The 21,508-nt window shown below is 39.3% G+C and overlaps 1 protein-coding gene across 1 annotated transcript in view; it reads right to left on the reverse strand.

Annotated features, from left to right (window-relative positions):
- The window catches only part of LOC133634921 (insulin-like growth factor-binding protein 3), a 112,274-nt gene that overhangs the window by 71,732 nt on the left and 19,034 nt on the right, over positions 1-21,508 (reverse strand). Inside the window, exons 2-3 of the mRNA XM_062027579.1 lie at positions 17,977-18,218; positions 2,710-2,829 (exon numbers count right to left, since the gene is read on the reverse strand). Of these exons, the coding sequence (XP_061883563.1) occupies positions 2,710-2,829; positions 17,977-18,218 (362 nt within the window). The remainder of the gene's footprint in view (positions 1-2,709; positions 2,830-17,976; positions 18,219-21,508) is intronic.

Below are 21,508 nucleotides of genomic sequence, written 5' to 3' on the forward strand. Positions count from 1 at the left end.
CATTCACACATAAGAGATGCCTGTAGACTGCAATATTACTCAAGTAAACAACACCAAAATTGTATATTGAAAATATAGAACATTACACACGGCGCTCAAAAATCTATCAAAATGTTTTAGTACAACTTTGGTAAGCTATGAAGCCGCACCGCTTGATAGATTGTACTGTGCTTCAACATACAAGTATTATTATGGTGTGTGTATAAGGTAAGACATATTATCTGGCGTTTTGTTTCGCAATATAATGCAAAAGCAACTGTTCTTACCTTCTGGTACCTGCTGATCTGTATTTGGGATCTGAAAGTCCTGAAAATTTGCGCGCATCCGCTTCTGTAGTCCTTGGCAACACCGTAGTCAATAAGCTTCTTCTTTTTCTCTATCTTCTTGTTATGGGACATTCATCCTCTGCTGTTGCCTTTTCTAATATAAAGTAGTGTAAAGTTATTACTTATATCTGTCAGTAAACTCGCCATGAAAGCGCTAAAACATACCGGTGTATTGAGATTACATTACCGTAATTTCCGGACTATAAGCCGCACCTGACTATAAGCCGCACCAGCTAAATTTAGGGGAAAATACAGATTGCTCCATATATAAACCGCACCCGACTATAAGCCGCAGGGTTTTGATGTGTAATTACTGTAGTATATAGGGGTTCCTGCTACCACGGAGGGGATTGTCGGGACAGAGATGACTGTTTGGGAACGCAAAGCGTCCCATTTATTAACAATAAATCTTTCAATCATTCAATCAAACTTTCACATCTTTGACATGGCGAACAGCATTCGTGCAGAGTACAAATAATACAACGGTGCAAAGTAATACAAAGTGCTCGCCTGTACGTTATCAAAATAACCAGCCTACCGGTATATGAAAAGTCAGTCTTTAATCATTGTGTCTTCGTCTTCCTCCTGCGTACTAAAACCACCGAAATTCTCTTCGTCTGTGTCGGAGAAGAACAGGCCGTAAATAAGCCGCACCGTTGTATAAGCCGCAGGGACCAGAACGAGGGGAAAAAGTAGCGGCTTATAGTCCGGAAATTACGGTATTCACCCAAGGAACTTTAGTAACTAGAGAGTTACGGTCAGACGGTTTTTGACGGGACACATTTCCAGCGTTGTTGTTGCACTAGTGAGCCACGGATGAGGAGATGCTGCTCCATTATTGATTGAAGTAAAGACTGAATGTCATTAAAACAGTTAGCGGGGGGTAGCAGGGGTGTATATTGTAGCGTCCCGGAAGAGTTAGTTCTGCAAGGAGTTCTGGGTATTTGTTCTGTTGTGTTTATGTTGTGTTTATGTTGTGTTACGGTGCGGATGTTCTCCCGAAATGTGTTTGTCATTCTTGTTTGGTGTAGGTTCACAGTGTGGTGCATATTTGTAACAGTGTTAAAGTTGTTTATACGGCCGCCCTCAGTGTGACCTGCATTGCTGTTGACCAAGTATGCCTTGCATTCACTTGTGTGTGTGAAAAGCCGTAGGTATTATGTGATTGGGCCGGCATACAAAGGCAGTGCCTTTAAGGTTTATTGGCGCTCTGTACTTCTCCCTACGTCCGTGTACCACTCCGTACAGCGGCGTTTTAAAAAGTCATACATTTTACTTTTTGAAACCGATACCGATAATTTCCGATACCACATTTTAAAGCATTTATCGGCCGATAATATTGGCAGTCCGATATTATCGGACATCTCTAGTTTTACATGCATTTTCATTTTCATCAATAATTCATTTTCTACCACTTGTCCTTAGTAATTTTGACAAAATAATAGAATGGACAATGACACAATATGTTACTGCATATGTCAGCAGCTAAATTAGGATCATTTGTTTGTTTACTTACTACTAAAAGACAAGTTGTTGTGTATGTTCACTATTTTATTTAAGGACAAACTTGCAATAAGAAACATATGTATTAATGAACCCTAAGATTTTTTGTTAAAATAAAGCCAATAATGCAATTTTTTTGTGCTCCCCTTTATTTAGAATAGTATCGAAAAGTACCGAAAAGTATCGAAATACATTTGAAAATATTGGTCTCGGGACAACACTATTGTATACTTTAATCATCACCCAGTAATCTTTTACCTAACCCTTCAAAGCCAGGATGGACACACATGGTGGGCCCGCTTTAATAGCACAGTCAATGTCTAAAAGTGGCCTCTGGAAACGAGTTTTAGCTTCCTTGTTTTCCTTGCCACTATCTTCCAAAATGGGTTGACTTTGGGTGGCCCCGAGTCTATACCACAGACAAGAAAAACGAAACCGCTATTTGTTTTTGCCTCACCAACAGCACTCCACTCCTCCCTACGCCAAGACTACCACCATCAAACAAGCTCGCCATCCACACATTCTCCTGCCCGCCACATCTACCGTGCCACACACACTCCCAGGCCGCGTTCTTACCTCCCTACCCCCCACGTTCTCCCACACCGCACACCCACAAACACACCTGACCGACCTCATTTCCTGTGTGGCGTGAGTCAGACGACTGCAGTGCATTTTACTAGAGTTAGTCATTCAGATAATACGGTGTTGATGTGGCTGTCAAGGCAACCAGAGCAGCAAAAAAAAAAAGGAGGGATTGTGCACGTGTGGGTGGGTGGAATGAGTTAATGAGGATCCTTTAGAAACGTTCAGGCACGTGGCAAGTCTATTTGCATGTCTGCAGGTGTGTGCTTTGGGGGGAAAAAAAGCATGAGTTACTCACCTGTTTTTTCTTATAGAAACCTCTTCTGTCACAGTTGGGTATGCGGAAGCCTCTGGGGTTGAGTTCATTGCTGATTTTCAGACTATTTAGGATGCTCTCCATCTCCAGCCGACATGGGCCCTGCAGGAACATGGCAAACGTGTCCAAATGATCAACAGTGTACTTGTATTTGTTTGCAAACTTTAGAAAAGTCTTCGTTTTTCGGAAATGTCATGAAAATGTACCAAAAAAAAGCAGTTTCCTCCCCTCCAGTACATGTTTAATGACATGTAATCAGAACTGGTGATGTTTAATCAGCAGTAGAGAACTTATATGCAATATGTAGGGCAGTGTTTCTTAAATAGTTAGTCAGGACCCCTAGGAGGGGGGTCAGCAACCCGCAGCCCTACACTGCAAAAAGTCAGTGTTCAAAAACAAGAAAAAAAATAAAATAAAATTAGGGGTATTTTTATTTGAACTAAGCAAAATTATCTGCCAATAGAACAAGAAAATTCGGTTTGTCAAGACTTTCCAAAACAAGCAAAATTAGCTAACCTCAATGAACCCAAAAATACCTTAAAATAAGAATATTCTCACTAATAACAAGTGCACTTTTCTTGGTAGAAAAAATGAAGAGACCTTTTTGCTCAATATGTTGAAAAATATTCTTAAATAATTAAATGCTAGTGCCATTATCTTGACATAATGATATGCGCTCAGCATTACATTTACTTATACTAAAAACTTTTTTTTTTTTCTTAATGGAAAGGCAACAAGGCAACCGCTTGTTACTCTCGGGGTCTACTAGCCGCTCAGGCATATCATATTGTCTAAAAATGCATTTTCCCATCGATAACATGACATCATCGCGCCAAGTGCGTGCTCTTTCAGTCAATTAGTGCGCATATATGCAGCCCGGCCCCCTGTCAAATGTTTTTTTTATTGTAATTTTGAAGAATTTATCTGAATGTGCATGAACTATTTCTGTTCAAAATAGTTAGAAATGTCACATGTTAAATGTTTAAATATTAACTGTCCGTTTGCTGTACTGTGCCAACTGTATTACTATATGAGTATGTGTTTTCTATTGTTTCATTGAAAATAAAACAACAAAGTCCATATGGCTGTCATCTGTTTTAATTATGAGACACATTTGTGTCAAAATTATGATTTTTTTTTTTTCATGCTGGAAGTAAGAAATTATTACTTTGAAAAAGTAGTTTTGTACTTGTGAGTGTTAAAGGCCTACTGAAACCCACTACTACCGACCACGCAGACTGATAGTTTATATAACAATGATGAAATCTTAACATTGCAACACATGCCAATACGGCCGGGTTAACTTATAAAGTGCAATTTTAAATTTCCCGCCACACTTGCGGTTGAAAACTTCTATGTATGATGACGTATGCGCGTGACGTCACGGCGGCAACGGAAATATTGGTACCCAATGTGTCACCATACAAAAAGCTGTTTTCATCGAAGAATTCCACAGTATTCTGGACATCTGTGTTGGTGAATCTTTTGCAATTTGTTTAATGAACAATGGAGACTGCAAAGAAGAAAGCTGTAGGTGGGATCGGTGTATTAGCGGCGGACTACAGCAACACAACCAGGAGGACTTTGAGATGGATAGCAGACGCGCTACCGTGAGTACAGCTTTGGCTTCCAAACATTTGACCGCTTGCCCGTACGTGCGTGTCGCTATGTGCATGTCACGTACGTAACTTTGGGGAAATATTTGTTTCTTGCCGACTCTGATGGCGGCCGGGGTGTCGTCGAAAGCTACAACGCCCGCCGCCGCCACTCCGTAGCTAAGTTAGCTTCAATGGCGTCGTTAGCAACAGCATTGTTAAGCTTCGCCAAGCTGGAAATTATTAACCGTGTATTTACATGTCCACGGTTTAATAGTATTGCTGATCTTCTGTCTATCCTACCAGTCAGGGGTTTATTTATTTTGTTTCTATCTGCATTTGAGCCCGATGCTATCACGTTAGCTCCGTAGCTAAAGAGCTTCACAGATGTATTGTCGTGGAGATAAAAGTCACTGTGAATGTCCATTCCGCGTTCTCGACTCTCATTTTCAAGAGGATATAGTATCCGAGGCGGTTTAAAATACAAATCCGTGATCCACAATAGAAAAAGGAGAAAGTGTGGAATCCAATGAACCCTTGTACCTAAGTTACGGTCAGAGCGAAAAAAGATACGTCTTGCACTGCACTCTAGTCCTTCACTCTCACGTTCCTCATCCACAAATCTTTCATCCTGGCTCAAATTAATGGGGTAATCGTCGCTTTCTCGGTCCGAATCTCTCTCGCTGCATTGTAAACAATAGGGAAATGTGAGCAGCCCTATCCCCTGTGACGTCACGCTACTTCCGGTATAGGCAAGGCTTTTTTTTATCAACGACCAAAAGTTGCGAACTTTATCGTCGTTGTTCTCTACTAAATCCTTTCAGCAAAAATATGGCAATATCGCGAAATGATCAAGTATGACACATAGAAAGGATCTGCTATCCCTGTTTAAATAAAATGTCATTTCAGTAGGCCTTTAATGACACAGCTGTGCAAAAGTTGATATTCTAGTTTCAAGCATTTTTTACTCAATATAGGTCATAAAATCTCAGCAACTGAGATAATGTAGGACCAAAACCCTTAAAACAAGTAAAACACACTAACATAAAATCTGTTTAGTGAGAAGAATTATCTTATCCGACAGAAAATAAGCAAATATCACCCTTATTTGAGATATTTAATCTTACTTAGATTTCAGTTTTTGCAGTGTAGTGCAACATCATGTATCCTCTTTCAGAGATGTGTGAAAATGGAAAAAGATGAAGAAAAAAAATATTTTTTTGTTTTAATATATTTTCTGTAGGAGGACAAACATGACACAAACCTTCCTAATTGTTCGAAAACCCACTGTTTACCGTATTTTTCGGAGTATAAGTCGCAGTTTTTTTCATAGTTTGGCCGGGGGTGCGACTTATACTCAGGAGCGACTTATGTGTGAAATTATTAACACATTACCGTAAAATATCAAATAATATTATTTAGCTCATTCGCGTAAGAGACTAGACGTATAAGATTTCATGGGATTTAGCGATTAGGAGTGACAGATTGTTTGGTAAACATATAGCATGTTCTATATGTTATAGTTATTTGAATGACTCTTACCATAATATGTTACGTCAACATACCAGGCACGTTCTCAGTTGGTTATTTATGCCTCATATAACGTACACTTATTCAGCCTGTTGTTCACTATTCTTTATTTATTTTAAATTTCCTTTCAAATGTCTATTCTTGGTGTTGGGTTTTATCATATAAATTTCCCCAAAACATGCGACTTATACTCCAGTGCGACTTATACATGTTTTTTTCCTTCTTTATTATGCATTTTCGGCCGGTGCGACTTATACTCTGGAGCGACTTATAGTCCGAAAAATACGGTACATTAAGCATGCTTCACTGATGAGAGTATTTGACAAGCACCGTTTTGCCAACGAATTCCAGCGATACTTGAACTCGTCGTGGTTTGTTTACATGTACAACTTTCTCCGATGCTGCCACAGAAAGATGTGTTTTATGCCACTCCTTCTTCGTCTCATTTTGTCCACCAAACGTTTTATGCTGTGCGTGAATGCACACAGGTGAGCTTTGTTGATTTTATTTATTTGCTGGAGCGCTAATCAGGCATATTTGGCCAATCCATGACTGCAAGCTAATCGATGCTAACATGCTATTTAGGCTAGCTGTATGTACATATTGCATCATTATGCCTCGTTTATAGGTACATTTGAGCTCATTTAATTTCCTTTACTTATGTCCTCTGTGTATTTAATTAATATTTGCATGTCTCATGACACATTATCTGTAAGTAATATTGGCTGCATGTCTGATAGTTGTTTGTGTGCCATGTTGTTCCAGACCACAGCAACTGTTAACCAGCTTGCAAAGATTGTAATGAATCCATTAGAAGAAGACAGCCTGCCGTTTCCTTTAACTTGGACACACACATCCATACCTTTGGCCATTCTGAGCCAGTCATTTCCAGAAGTTATCTCATCCTGTGAGAAGCCTCAGTTTCACTAAGGATTTCCAATGTTGCAAAAATCTGTAGAATAAAAATTAAAATGCAACATTTCTGTCAACAAAGATTTGATTAGCCTTTGATAGTAGGCTAATATAACTAATATAGACACTTACGTCATGTGTTGCCTTCATTATAACACGTATATAAGGCTTTTAAAGTCATTTTGATAGTAGGCTAATATAACTAATATAGACACTTACATCATGTGTTGCCTTATATATAAGCCTTTAAATTTTTTGTGGCCCCAGACAGATTTTTATTTTTTTAAATGTTTGTTCCAATATGGCTCTTTCGACATTTTGGGTTGCAGACCCTGCCCTAGGAAATCCCGGTGAGGTGTCCGTGGGGACAGGGGAGATTTTTATTATTTCTGTTCACACTCTAGTATCCATGTAAGAAGGATACACACACACACAAAACCGCCCAAAAAACCGATACACACACATGCAGCTAGATGGCAGCAGTGCTTAATCTAAGGGATTTGTTTCTAATGCCGCTTCGATCGTAACTTAATATAAAACATCCGTGTAATATTGATTAAATATTTTCACAATTTGACAAATTGCGGCGCAGTAGTGGCTGCTGTTTGCAGGAGCTCTGCGCTCTTGTGTATCCTCATTTTGTGTTCTTGGTGTTTGCCTCTTGTTTGTTTTAATATGTGTTTTTTTCCATTTTGGTTTGGGCCTTTTCGAGCCTGCGCAACACGGTGTGGCACTTTAGTGCTTTTTTGTGAATTTTTGTATCTGCTTGGGGGAGCCTTTTGAACATAGTCATAATTGCAACAGAGACAAGCTGCTGGCTCTCTGCCACATTGCAGTCCTTGTGGAGGGACTGGACGATTTGCGGGCGACAAGACCTGGCTGCAGAGCTAGCGTTGAGCGTCTAGATCAGACCTGGGCAAACTAAGGCCCATATTGTTAAGCTTTTCAATCTGGCCCGCCGGACATTCCCAAATAATTTTTTTAGATATTTAAGATGGAAACTGTAGCTGCCATTATTGATGTGCAGTGATGTTTTCAAATGACCGTAAGTCTTGAACTATACAAAGTATTTCAATGGTTGGAATCTGCGCTTTTGCATGATATACTAGTTACTATGGTAACCTAAGTCACAGCAGCTCAGACGAGGCACCTTGCACTGTGGGTGGGGTGCGTTTCCACAGAGTGTTTCCAGAGTGGCCAGCCTGAAATGCAGGTGTCAGGGACAAACGCGGAAGGAGATTTTTACAACAAACTTCTGCAAGAAAAGTGATATTATATCAGATTGTAGGTGTTTTTTTTTATTACCGTTTGCGTTCATATTTTGCTGTGTTTGTTGCATTTCTGTTGCGTTTCGCTTGATTGTAAAATATGTCGCTCGAGAGGGGGTGTGACGTTCATATGTTGTCAATATTCAGTGTTTTATCGTTCATAGTTAATATTGTAAATCCCACATTCTTTATTTTCATGTACATTCTGAGTGTCTCAGAAAAAATGTTAAATTCCATTCCGTTTTTAAAGGCGGTCTGTCATAACGTTTTTAGCATTCAATCAGACATTATTGTGAGGTTTTGTATTAGTGTCCCCAAAAATAGGACCCATGCACACATACTGTACAGCAGATTTTCACAGCTTACATATAAATATATATATATATATATATATATATATATATATATATATATATATATATATATATATATATATATATATATATATATATATATATATATATATATATATATATATATATATATATATATATATATATATATATATATCAGTGGCGTGCGGTGAGGTTAATGTCTGGTGAGGCACGACTGCATCATCACAGTCAGATTTACAAACATATGAACCTGCAGTGCAGGTGTACCTAATGTTGTGTCCCTGCGGTCGTTCGCGGCTCCTGCAGCGCGAGCATTGTTGTTTTTCCACTTTTTGGCTTCTTGTTAAGTGACTTTTTTTGGGTGGATTCGGTCTTGCACGTGGATGGTTTGGGTGTGGGCTTTGGTTGGTGTGGCGCTCCCGTCGGGCGGTGCATTCTGCGGCGGAAGTGCTTGGCACCAGGAGGCGGGGTTATGAGACGAGCCTCACACAGTGTGTCTTCGCAGCAGTTTTATAAATGCTCAGCACTAAAAATACGTTACACACATACAGTTGTTGACAAAATACACTGTACATTATATACCTCAGCTAACTAAACTATGGAAATGTATAATATAATTCATATAGCAATACGGTCTCACTGCACAGCAGCTCAGCAGTTAGCCGAGTCATTGCGCACAATCCATGTTGAGGCACAACTGAGTGACGTGCCTCAACTGGCTGCTGATCACCGCACCGTCTCTTCTCAGTATTTGAACGGCAAATGTGAAAATAAAAATAAAAATAATCTGAAACTGGTGAAGTTAAATGGAAAATAACGTTAGTATAATCACTGGATACATATAACAATTTAATTAATTTTTTTTTCTTTTTACTTTTTTTTTCTTTCCATGATGGCAGGTGAGGCCGTGCCTCCCCTGCCTCTAGTGACTGCACGCCACTGATATATATATATATATATATGTATACATAGATAGATAGATGGTAAATGGGTTGTACTTGTATAGCGCTTTTCTACCTTTTGTTTTTAAGGAACTCAAAGCGCTTTGACACTATTTCCACATTCCCCCATTCACACACACATTCACACACTGATGGCGGGAGCTGCCATGCAAGGCGCTAACCAGGACCCATCAGAAGCAAAGGTGAAGTGTCTTGCTCAAGGACACAACGGACGTGACTAGCATGGTAGAAGGTGGGGACTGAACCAGTAACCCTCAGATTGCTGGCACGGCCACTCTCCCAACTTCGCCACGTCGTCCCGTTTTCATGCTTTCTCGTTTAGTCATGACGGAGCTCTGTGCCTCTATACACAATGGCATCTGGCGTGAGGGGGAGACGCTTCACGATGAGCCGCGAGGCTTGCATGTACCACGCTGTGAAAGTGAAAAAGTGAAAAAGTGCTTGATTTGATATGCGACGGAATCTGCTTTTTTAATGTTAATATCGCCGACATTCATCCGATTTTGTGTGTGTGTGTGTGCGTGTGTGTGCGTATGTGTGTGTGTGTTCTTGTATTTCTACCCTTCTGGAGACATCAACAAGGAAAACTACCTTATATATGAGGATTGGTGAACAAGTTAGGACCGAAATCATGGTCCCAATACGGAAAACCATTGCATCTGGTAGAGAAATCTATCAAAATTAGAATGGTCCCAAAAAGGAGGGATTTTTCAAATTGACTGTGTGTCGGTTTTAAAAGTGCTCCCCCTCTGGTTAACATATGAAATAACAAGTGTGTGTAAAAATTTGAAGTGCTTCCCTTCTGGCCAGCATATGTGATAATAAGTGTGTGTAAGAAATTGAAATGCGCCCCCTTTGGCCAAAATGTATTAAAAAAATAAAATAAATATGTATATAGAGACATACTGTAATAACTTGAAGTAAATAATAAAGATTAAAAACCAATTACAAAAAAAATATTTAAAAAGAGGCTAAAAGCTTATCTTTTTTATATTTGCATAGTATGTACATATTATTAATGTTGTAAATACAAAACTTTATATATCTAGAGAGATTGGTCCTAAAGAGTTAGGCATTTTTCGGAGGTCTCAAGAAGGTATCAAATACAAGAATGTGTGTGTGTGTGTGTGTGTGTGTGTGTGTGTGTGTGTGTGTGTGTGTGTGTGTGTGTGTGTGTGTGTGTGTGTGTGTGTGTGTGTGTGTGTGTGTGTGTGTGTTGTGGCAATGCTTAATGGGGACATCGCTCTGTTTACACAGTCACCTTTAGGGGACCTCTGACGGTATGGCAGTGGTTCTCAAAGTTTTTTTGTCATCCCCCACTTTGGACAAGGGGGAGTTTTCAAGCCCCACCTGCCCCCATCGCCCCAACAGAACGCTAATGCCAAGCTTAAGGGACGGCGTGGCGAAGTTGGTAGAGTGGCTGTGCCAGCAATCAGAGTGTTGCTGGTTACTGGGGTTCAATTCCCACCTTCTACCTTCCTAGTCACGTCTGTTGTGTCCTTGGGCAAGACACTTCACCCTTTGCCTCTGATGGCTGCTGGTTAGCGCCTTGCATGGCAGCTCCCGCCATCAGTGTGTGAATGTGTGTGTGAATGGGTGAATGTGGAAATACTGTCAAAGCGCTTTGAGTACCTTGAAGGTAGAAAAGCGCTATACAAGTATAACCCATTTATCATTCATTTATTTATATAAATTTATTGAACATCAAGTAACATCAAGTTGTATACATTCAAACTCAATAACATAAAATAACATCAAGTTCAATAATAAATAAAATAACTGTGCAGCTGTGGTATAACTTGCATCAAGTTCAATAATAAATAAAATAACTGTGCAGCTGTGGTATAACTTGCATCAAGTTCAATAATAAATAAAATAACTGTGCAGCTGTGGTATAACTTGCATCAAGTTCAATAATAAATAAAATAACTTGCATCAAGTTCAATAATGAATAAAACAAAAGTGTTATAACTTGCATCAAGTTCAATGATAGATCAAATAAAAGTGTTATAACTTGCATCAAGTTCAATAATAAATCAAATAAAAGTGTTATAACTTGCATCAAGTTCAATAATAAATCAAATAACTTGCATCAAGTTTAATAATAAATAAAATAAAAGTGCCACTTTGCAATCTTTGCAAAAAAAAAAGGAGGAGCTATGCATTTGGCAAGACAGAGCGAGTGAACATGAGTTTTACAGTACTCCAGCATTAGTGGCTACAATGAGCCTGTTTTGCACTTCCTTAGCTTTTTAAATCAGGGTTGCAGGCTTGACACTGCCACTCTTAACCCTTGTGTGGTGTTCGGGTCTGTGGGACCCGTTTTCGATTTTTATTAAAAGAAAAATGATACAATTAATTAATTTTTCAAACTGAGACTCACTGGCATTGGCTCATTGTCTGTGAAGAACATATATCAGAATACATATTTAATGAACACACACCATACACTCCCCCTACACATTTCTATTACATATAAGATGTCCGGGGTCCACTGGACCCGGGGCTAATAGAAGTGTGGAAATTGATGTTCTGTGTACCACACGCCCACACACACACACACACACACGCGCACACACACACACACACACACACACACACACACACACACACACACACACACACACACACACACACACAGCAGGCCTAGACGGGGAGGACAGCGTGTAGGTACACAGAACATCAGAGGGTCAAATGTGCGACAAAATGAGAGCAGACAGTGTTGACAAACAATGTTGCAACCTCGTGTGGGAACCGCAGGTGCAGAAACACAAAAGAAGAATCCTTGTGGGATGCAGAAACTGAAATGTCCATGCAACGTTCATATTGTTGTTACTCAGCCAGCGTTTGTGGGTCTTAGACTTAGACTTACTTTTTATTGTCGTTCAAATTTGAACTTTACAGTACAGATAAGAACGAAATTTCGTTGCATTAGCTGGTTGGCAGTGCAGGATAAAAAAAATTAATAAGGTGCAGATATAAATAAATAGATTACTGTAAAGATAAATATATTGCACTTTTGCATATGCATCTACGTTTATGGATGTATGTTATATTGTCTTTATATTCCAGCGAGTTCATCCATTTTTGGGGGGAATTGAGGGGATTATTATAATGCGTTCAAGAGTCTTACGGCCTGAGGGAAGAAGCTGTTACAGAACCTGGAGGTTCTGCTACGGAGGCTGCGGAACCTCTTTCTAGAGTCCAGCAGTGAAAACAGTCCTTGGTGGGGTTGGGAGGAGTCTCTGCAGATTTTCTGAGCCCTGGTCAGGCAGCGGCTTTTTGCGATCTCCTGGATAGGAGGAAGAGGAGTCCTGATGATCTTTTCCGCTGTTCTCACCACTCTCTGCAGAGACTTCCAGTCTGAGGCACTGCAGGCTCCTGTCCAGACAGAGAATCTGTTGGTCAGTAGGCTCTCTATAGTGCCTCTGTAGAATGTGGTGAGAACGGGGGGAGGGAGCTGTGCTCTTTTCATCCGACGCAAAAAGTGCATGTGCTGCTGAGCTCTTTTTACAAGAGCTCCGTTGTGTAGGGACCAGGTCATATTGTCAGTTATCTGCACCCCCAGGAACTTGGTGCTGCTTACCATCTCCACCGCTGTGCCGTTGATGAAGAGTGGAGCGTGGCTGGACTAGTGCTTCCTGAAGTCGACGATCTCCTTGGTCTTGTCGACGTTCAGGACCAGGTTGTTGGTTCTGCACCAGTCAACCAGATGTTTCAGCTCCTCCCTGTAGTCTATGTTGTTGTTGTCACGGATGAGGCCCACTACTGTTGTGTCGTCCGCATACTTCACAATGTGGTTAGTAGTGGACCTGGCGCAGCAGTCATGGGTCATCAACGTGAACAGCAGCGGACTCAGGACGCAGCCCTGGGGGGAGTCAGTGCTCAGGGAGATGGCACTGGAGGTTTTGTTGCCCACTCTCACAGACTTGTGTCTGTCTGTGAGGAAGTCAAGCAGCCAGTTGCATAGGGGGGTACTGAATCCAAGGGGGGCCAGTTTGCTCACCAAGTGCTGCGGGATGATGGTGTTGAATGCAGAGTTGAAGTCCAGAAACAACATCCGCACTAAGGCTGAAACGACGCGTCGACGTAGTCGACGTCATCGGTTACGTAAATACGTCGACGCCGTTTTTGTGCGTCGACGCGTCGCATAATGACGTCACACTACCGTCATGGCGAAGCGCAAAGCAGACGATCAAAGACGATGCGAGCGGTGCGAGCGAGGGGGGAAAAGCATGCCAAAAGTGGTCAAAAGTGTGGGAGTATTTCAATAAATGGCCTAATAATGTTGTTGTATGCACACTGTGTCGAGCGGAAATGGCCTATCATAGCAGCACAACGGCTATGAACGAACATTTGAAAAGAAAACCATCAACTAGTCAATCGTCCGTGCGAGCATACGTTGTCATCATTACACAAAAACATGAATGTGTCATTTGTATCTGCTAGGGGTGTAACGGTACGTGTTTTGTATTGAACCGTTTCGGTACGGGGCTTTCGGTTCGGTACGGGGGTGTACCGAACGAGTTTTCTAAGCTAAAGCTAAAGTCTTAACAAGCTGCTTTGCTCCGTCTGCCTCTGTCTCAGCACGCAGCATTGTCCCACCCACACAACCATCTGATTGGTACACACGCAGCATTGTCCCACCCACACAACCATCTGATTGGTACACACGCAGCATTGTCCCACCCACACAACCATCTGATTGGTACACACGAAGCATTATCAGCCAATCAGCAGTGCGTATTCAGAGCGCATGTAGTCAGCGCTTCAGCGTGGAGCAGATAGGTGTTTAGCAGGTGAGCATCAGGCAGCGTACTCTCCCCAAATGATAATAAACACCACCCAGTCAACTACTAGTAACATCACTATGAGCCCGTTGACCTTCTAGAAACTTAAACTGCAGCTCAGCTCACTCGCAATCCTGGCTTGAGGTGAAGGCTAATTAGCTCTCAGTTCCAGCCACATCGACCCCTTCTGAGCGCCTATTTTCAGCTGCTGGGAATATTGTAAACAAGAAAAGAACCAAAGCATGTAGACATGCTAACCTTTCTTCATTACAACTGTTAGACACTCACTGGAATGAGTAGAATTGGTTATTGTGTACTGTGTTGGACTGGATGTTTATTTTGCACATTTTAAAAGCAATACTTAATGTTTACAGTGCTCCAGAATATTTAGATTGGCACTTTTTTGTATTGGATGTTTATCTTTATTTTTGCACATTTTAGCAAATAAGCAATACTTTCACTTTTGTTGAAATGTTTACACTGTTGTTACAGAATATTTCGTTTTGCACTTTTTTGTATTGGATGTTTATCTTTATTTTTGCACATTTTAAAGCAAAATAAGCAATACTTTTACTTTTGAAATGCTTATACTATTGCAGAATATTAAGATTTGCACTGGATGTTGACTTTTATATTTGCACATTAAAAAGCAAATAAGCTACTTTTAATTTTGTTAAATTTTAAAAGTTTTAAATGTTTACATTGTTACAGAATATTTAGTCATGTTGTTGTCAATGTTGACTGAGTGGCCATACTTCTTTTTTTTTGTAAATAAAAGCCATGCCTTTTGAAAAAACGGGCCTACATTTATTTTTTCATCTTCATTTTGAATAAAAAAATAATCGGTAAAAGGAAAAATAATCTATAGATTAATCGAAAAAATAATCTATAGATTAACCGATTAATCGAAAAAATAATCTATGGATTAATCGATAGAAAAATAATCGTTAGCTGCAGCCTTAATCCGCACGTGTGTGTACTTTCCTTCCAGATGTGCTAAGCTCAGGTGGAGTGCAGAGGAGATGGCGTCCTCTGTGGAGCGGTTAGGGCGATAAGCAAACTGGTATGGGTCGAATGTGGGGGGAAGTCTGGAGACAATGTATTCCTTTACCAGCCTCTCGAAGCACTTCATTACAGATGTTTTTTGGGATGTCAGTATTTTAACATAAAAGTGTTTGATTGTGAGGCATTAAAAGCCACAAAATGCAACGGGTCCATCAGACCCACAAACACTGGCTGAGTAACAACAATATGAACACCACACAAGGGTTAAGTCATGCTCAATGTTCAGCTGAGACCTGTACTTCGTTTTGAGTGAAGCAACAGCTGAAAAGCCTATCTCACACAGATAAGATGTGGCAAAGGGGAGAAGAATGGACACAGCTCTCTGCCCGATGAGTGGATATTGATTAGCCTGCTACCCATCCGCGCAAAAGTTTCTTCCGCTTAGCCCCGCCCCCATTAGTTACTGTTGCTATGTCTGTCAAACTTTCGCTCCTACCTAGAAATTTAAAGCCTACAGGAAAAATAAGTAATTTACATTTATTTTTATAGCGGATTTCTACGGAGCCCCTAAAGGGACATGGGAATTTATTTTTTTTTAGACATGTATCTCGTGGCCACGAGAAAGTATCTTGTGGCCACGAGAAACTTTCTCGTGGCCACGAGAAACTTTTTATTAAAAAAAATAAAATATATATTTTTATTTTATTTATTTATTTTTTTTACTAAAAGTTTCTCGTGGCCACGAGAAACTTTCATATAAATTATATGGGTAGATATTTGTTCTAAAAAGGGTATTTCAACAAGTAAACAGTACAGTAGGTAGTTGATGTTGATATATGTAATGCACATAAGGGTATTCTAGTCAGATGCGCGTGTGTAAATATGCGATGTGTAAATATCAAAATATTACGTACGTCAAATCACTTTTTGTCAGGCAATATTACATTTAATGACAATTTTACATAAATTAATACATCCAAACACGTTGTACATATTTATTATTTGCAGGAAGAAATAACAGTTACAATTGTGTGTGTATCTTCCAAGCAAGAAAGAAGTTTGATCACATCAACATCGGACTAACTGACACACTCCGCTTCGCTGCAGGTCCGCAAGCCACGCCCACCCCCCACAGCCACAGAAGAGGAAAACTGTCCTTTCCCGGGCATGATAAAGTCTTAAATAATGTCAAACACGCAGCGTTACAATAACCAGGAAGATAAAGTGTTTGTCTCACACCTACTAATCAAGCATTCACATTTTGCCACAACACACATGGGGGAAAGTCCTAATTGGAAATACAGCCAAATTAACTCCTAAACTGCCATTTTAACACACACCAAACCATCAGCACGCATCCAATGCTTTCTCGTGGCCACGAGAAAGTTTCTCGTGCGCACAAGAAAGTTTCTCGTGGCCACGAGAAAGTTTCTCGTGACCACGAGAAACTTTTAGTAAAAAAAAAAATAAAAATAAACATTTTTTATTTATTTTTTTTTTTTTTTATAAAAAGTTTCTCGTGGCCACGAGAAACTTTTAGTAAAAAAATAAATAAAAATACACATTTTTTTTTATTTATTTATTTTTTTTATAAAAAGTTTCTCGTGGCCACGAGAAACTTTAGTAAAAAAATAAATAAAAATAAACATTTTTTTTTATTTTTATTTTTTTTTTATAAAAAGTTTCTCGTGGCCACGAGAGATACATGTCTAAAAAAAAAAAAAATCCCATGTCCCTTTAGGGGCTCCGTAGATTTCACAGACAGAAACACAAAGTGATTTACAGTGTGTATAGAAAATGAAAACATAGTAAAAAAAAAAATATCTAAGAATATAACAAAAATAAAAACAATTTAAAGTGACATTTCCTCCCGTTCCTCGCGCCCCACCTGTCATGTCTCTATTCCCCACCAGTGGGGCGCGCCCCACACTTTGAGAAACGCTGCGGTATGGGGACAAAAAAACAGGTCCCCTAAAGGGAAACCTTTTTAAATGATAGTCAGATCCATTCTGAAGATGCCTAAGTGATTTTTTAGCTTTGGCCCATAAAACATGTAGGTAACCCTAACCCTAACACGTACAAATTTGTGTGAATTATGCACAATTATTTAAATTTGGTCCCCATGAACCATATTAACTATTTTTCCCCAGGGTCCCCAGTAAGAATGATCAGCACATTACTTCATCAATCCAGAGATTTAAAGATGTGAATGAGCTAACTGGGCAGTGGCCATTTTACCTAAAATGTTTTATGCCTCCACAACCTGTAGAAAGGGTGGTCCCCACAAGTGATGATCAAAAACTTTGTCCCCATTCCAAATGATAACCAGTATGTGTGTGTGTGTGTGTGTGTGTGTGTGTGTGTGTGTGTGTGTGTGTGTGTGTGTGTGTGTGTGTGTGTGTGTGTGTGTGTGTGTGTGTGTGTGTGTGTGTGTGTGTGAGTGTACATGTGTTTGTGTCGATATCGTTAGCTCCACTCCAAAATCCACTGAATACATCAATAAATCACCAAGCAACACACAAAAACTAATATATTAAGAACTTTTAAGTACATTAAATACAAGATTGGCTCAGAAAATACAAATGTGTTCAGTGTAGTAGCTTAATTGTTTTTTGTTATGGTCTATATTTCTATATTATACTTTATTGGTCATATAACATGTGATGTTTTTTCATGTTTTGATCATGTACACTGCTATCAGTACTTTATGTATCTAAATGTGTTAATGTATTGCAAGATAACTGTGATGAATCTGAATTGAAACTAACATAAATCATAACTATGATGACTAGTTTGACAGGTTGTGTTAAATGTGTGTCTGAAGATGTTTACAAAAATTAGATTTGACTTACATACTCCATCTCCCTTTTGTTCTCCACTGAAAAGTTGTGCATATCCATATTGGCTCCCTCTGACACGGACTCCACCTTGTAGCTGTGAGTCTTCCTGTGATGATCTTTCTTGATCAGCTTGTTGTGTAACGGGGGTCTGGTGTCCATTACCCCTTTACTCTGCCCCACTTTGACAGTTGATAAACCAGGCAACATGGTCATTGTGGCCGTCTTGTTTCCTTCCTCCTGATTGTGGCCATGTTCTGCATAAGTACAACATAATTGGGTTAGTACAATACTATCATATAACATTGTGATTCGAATGCAACATTATAAAACATTTTAAAGCAGTATTGGAGTATATACGGAGAGTATACACTATTGTATTGGAGTATATACTGAAAGTATTCCAGGTGTTGATATATTTACATATATTTCCTCTGCTGTCCGGCTTTGCAAAGCACCAAATATATCCCAACATTTAATAAAGTCAAATAGAAACCTATGGAAAGAAATATATGTACTGCAGATATGGCCATCTACATCAACAATATAATTTACCTGGATATATATATATATATATATATATATATATATATATATATATATATATATATATATATATATATATATATATATATATATATATATATATATATATATATATATATATATATATATATATACATATATGTATATATATATATATATATATATATATATATATATATATATATATATATATATATATATATATATATATATATATATATATATATATATATATATATATATATATATATACTTTAGGTCAGGAAAAAACACAGAGGCTATATCATCCCTACAAACCTGTTTCGTCAGGGAAACCTCAGAAACAGGCTTGTACGGATGATATAGACTCTGTTTTTTCCTGACCTGATGTATATTCCGCTCTACCCCGGTATTGAGCACTGTATAACGAATATATATATATATATATATATATATATATATATATATATATATATATATATATATATATATATATATATATATATATATATATATATATATATATATAGTCGAGGTTTCTGTGGTTTATCCGGCCTTGTGGTTAAAGTGTCCGCCTTGAGATTGGTAGGTCGTGAGTTCAAACCCCGGCCGAGTCATACCAAAGACTATAAAAATGGGACCCATTACCTCCCTGCTTGGCACTCAGCATCAAGGGTTGGAATTGGGGGTTAAATCAGCAAAATGATTCCAGAGCGCGGCCACCGCTGCTGCTCACTGCTCCCCTCACCTCCCAGGGGGTGGAACAAGGGGATGGGTCAAATGCAGATGTTAATTTCATCACACCTAGTGTGTGTGTGACTATCAGTGACACTTTAACTTTAACTTTATATATGTAAAAAAAAAAAAAATGTACTGCAGATATGACCATCTACATCAACAATATAATTTACCTGTGTATATATATATATATATATTTACTTTTTCTTTTTTCTTTGGCAGCTTAGTCACAGATGACCATGCTAATTTACGCTCTTGGGTCACACATTTATTTAGATTAGCAATTTAATTTTTTTTATTTATTTATATACTGTATATATATATATATATATATATATATATATATATATATATATATATATATATATATATATATATATATATATATATTTTTTTTTTTTTGTAATGGTACACTAAAGGCCTACTGAAATGAAATTTTCTTGTTTAAACGGGGATAGCAGATCCATTCTATGTGTCATACTTGATCATTTCGCGATATTGCCATATTTTTGCTGAAAGGATTTAGTAGAGAACATTGATGATAAAGTTTTGGTCGCTGATAAAAAAGCCTTGCCTGTACCGGAAGTAGCGTGACGTCACAGGTTGAACATTTGCACATTGTTTACACCAGCAGCGAGAGCGATTCGGACCGAGAAAGCGACGATTACCCCATTAATTTGAGCCAGGATGAAAGATTTGTGGATGAGGAACGTGAGAGTGAAGGATTAGAGTGCAGTGCAGGACGTATCTTTTTTCGCTCTGACCGTAACTTAGGTACAAGGGCTCATTGGATTCCACACTCCTTTATCTATTGTGGATCACGGATTTGTATTTTAAACCACCTCGGATACTATATCCTCTTGAAAATGAGAGTCGAGAACGCGAAATGGACATTCACAGTGATTTTTATCTCCACGACAATACATCGGCGAAGCACTTTAGCTACGGAGCTAACGTGATAGCATCGGGCTTAACTACATATAGAAATAGACGAAATAAGCCCCTGACTGGAAGGATAGACAGAAGATCAACAATACTACCAAACTCTGGACCTGTAACCACACGGTTAATGCTGTACCGCCTGGCAAAGCCTAGCAATGCTGTTGCTAACGACGCCATTGAAGCTAACTTAGCTATGGGACCTCGACAGAGCTATGCTAAAATCATTAGCTCTCCACCTACACCAGCTCTCATCTGCTCATCACGACCCGTGTTCACCTGCGTTCCAGCGATCGACGGCGCGACGAAGGACTTCACCCGATCATCGATGCGGTCGGCGGCCCGAAGACGGAGGAAGTCAAGGTGAGGACAGCGGCACGCGTTGTAGCTTTCGACGACACCCCGGCCGCCATCAGAGTCGGCAAGAAACATATATTTCCCCAAAGTTACGTACGTGACATGCACATAGCGCCATGCACGTACGGGCAAGCGATCAAATGTTTGGAAGAAAGCAGCGTACTCACGGTAGCGCGTCTGCTATCCAACTCAAAGTCCTCCTGGTTGTGTTGCTGTAGCCAGCCGCTAATACACCGATCCCACCTACAGCTTTCTTCTTTGCAGTCTCCATTGTTAATTGAACAAATTGCAAAAGATTCACCAACCCAGATGTCCAGAATACTGTGGAATTTTGCGATGAAAACAGAGCTGTTTGTATTGGGATACAATGTGTCCCAATACTTCCGCTTCAACCCTTGACGTCACGCGCAAACGTCATCATACATAGACGTTTTCAGCCGGAAGTTTCCCGGGAAATTTAAAATTGCACTTTATAAGTTAACCCGGCCGTATTGGCATGTGTTGCAATGTTAAGATTTAATCATTGATATATAAACTATCAGACTGCGTGGTCGGTACTAGTGGGTTTCAGTAGGCCTTTAATTATTAATAGTTTATTGTTTTTATTTAAATAGTTTTGTCATCCTATTTTAGTCAATTATTAGTAATATATTTTCAGTTATAATGAGTGTTGTAATTATACAGTGCAATTATTTAATTATAATTTTCACATTTTAACTTGATGTTTTGTTGATACGGTACATTCATGTTTGTTGACAACGCCTAGCATGGCTGTACAAGCCAATTCTTAAGTGACAGTGCCTGTTACACTTAGTGCAAACATGTGTCGAGTCTACGTCCCGCTTCTGCTGTGCGATGGTATTTGCAGTACGTTTCCTCCGGTCTCTCTTCTCTGCGAGCTGGCCTCTCCTCAAATCAGCCTCTGCAATACCCCGTCTAACCGCTTGACGCCAGACATTTCGGTTCTCCGCCTGTATCTCCCAGCTGT

This window comes from Entelurus aequoreus, linkage group LG19, assembly GCF_033978785.1.
Source record: "Entelurus aequoreus isolate RoL-2023_Sb linkage group LG19, RoL_Eaeq_v1.1, whole genome shotgun sequence".
NCBI lineage: Eukaryota > Metazoa > Chordata > Actinopteri > Syngnathiformes > Syngnathidae > Entelurus > Entelurus aequoreus.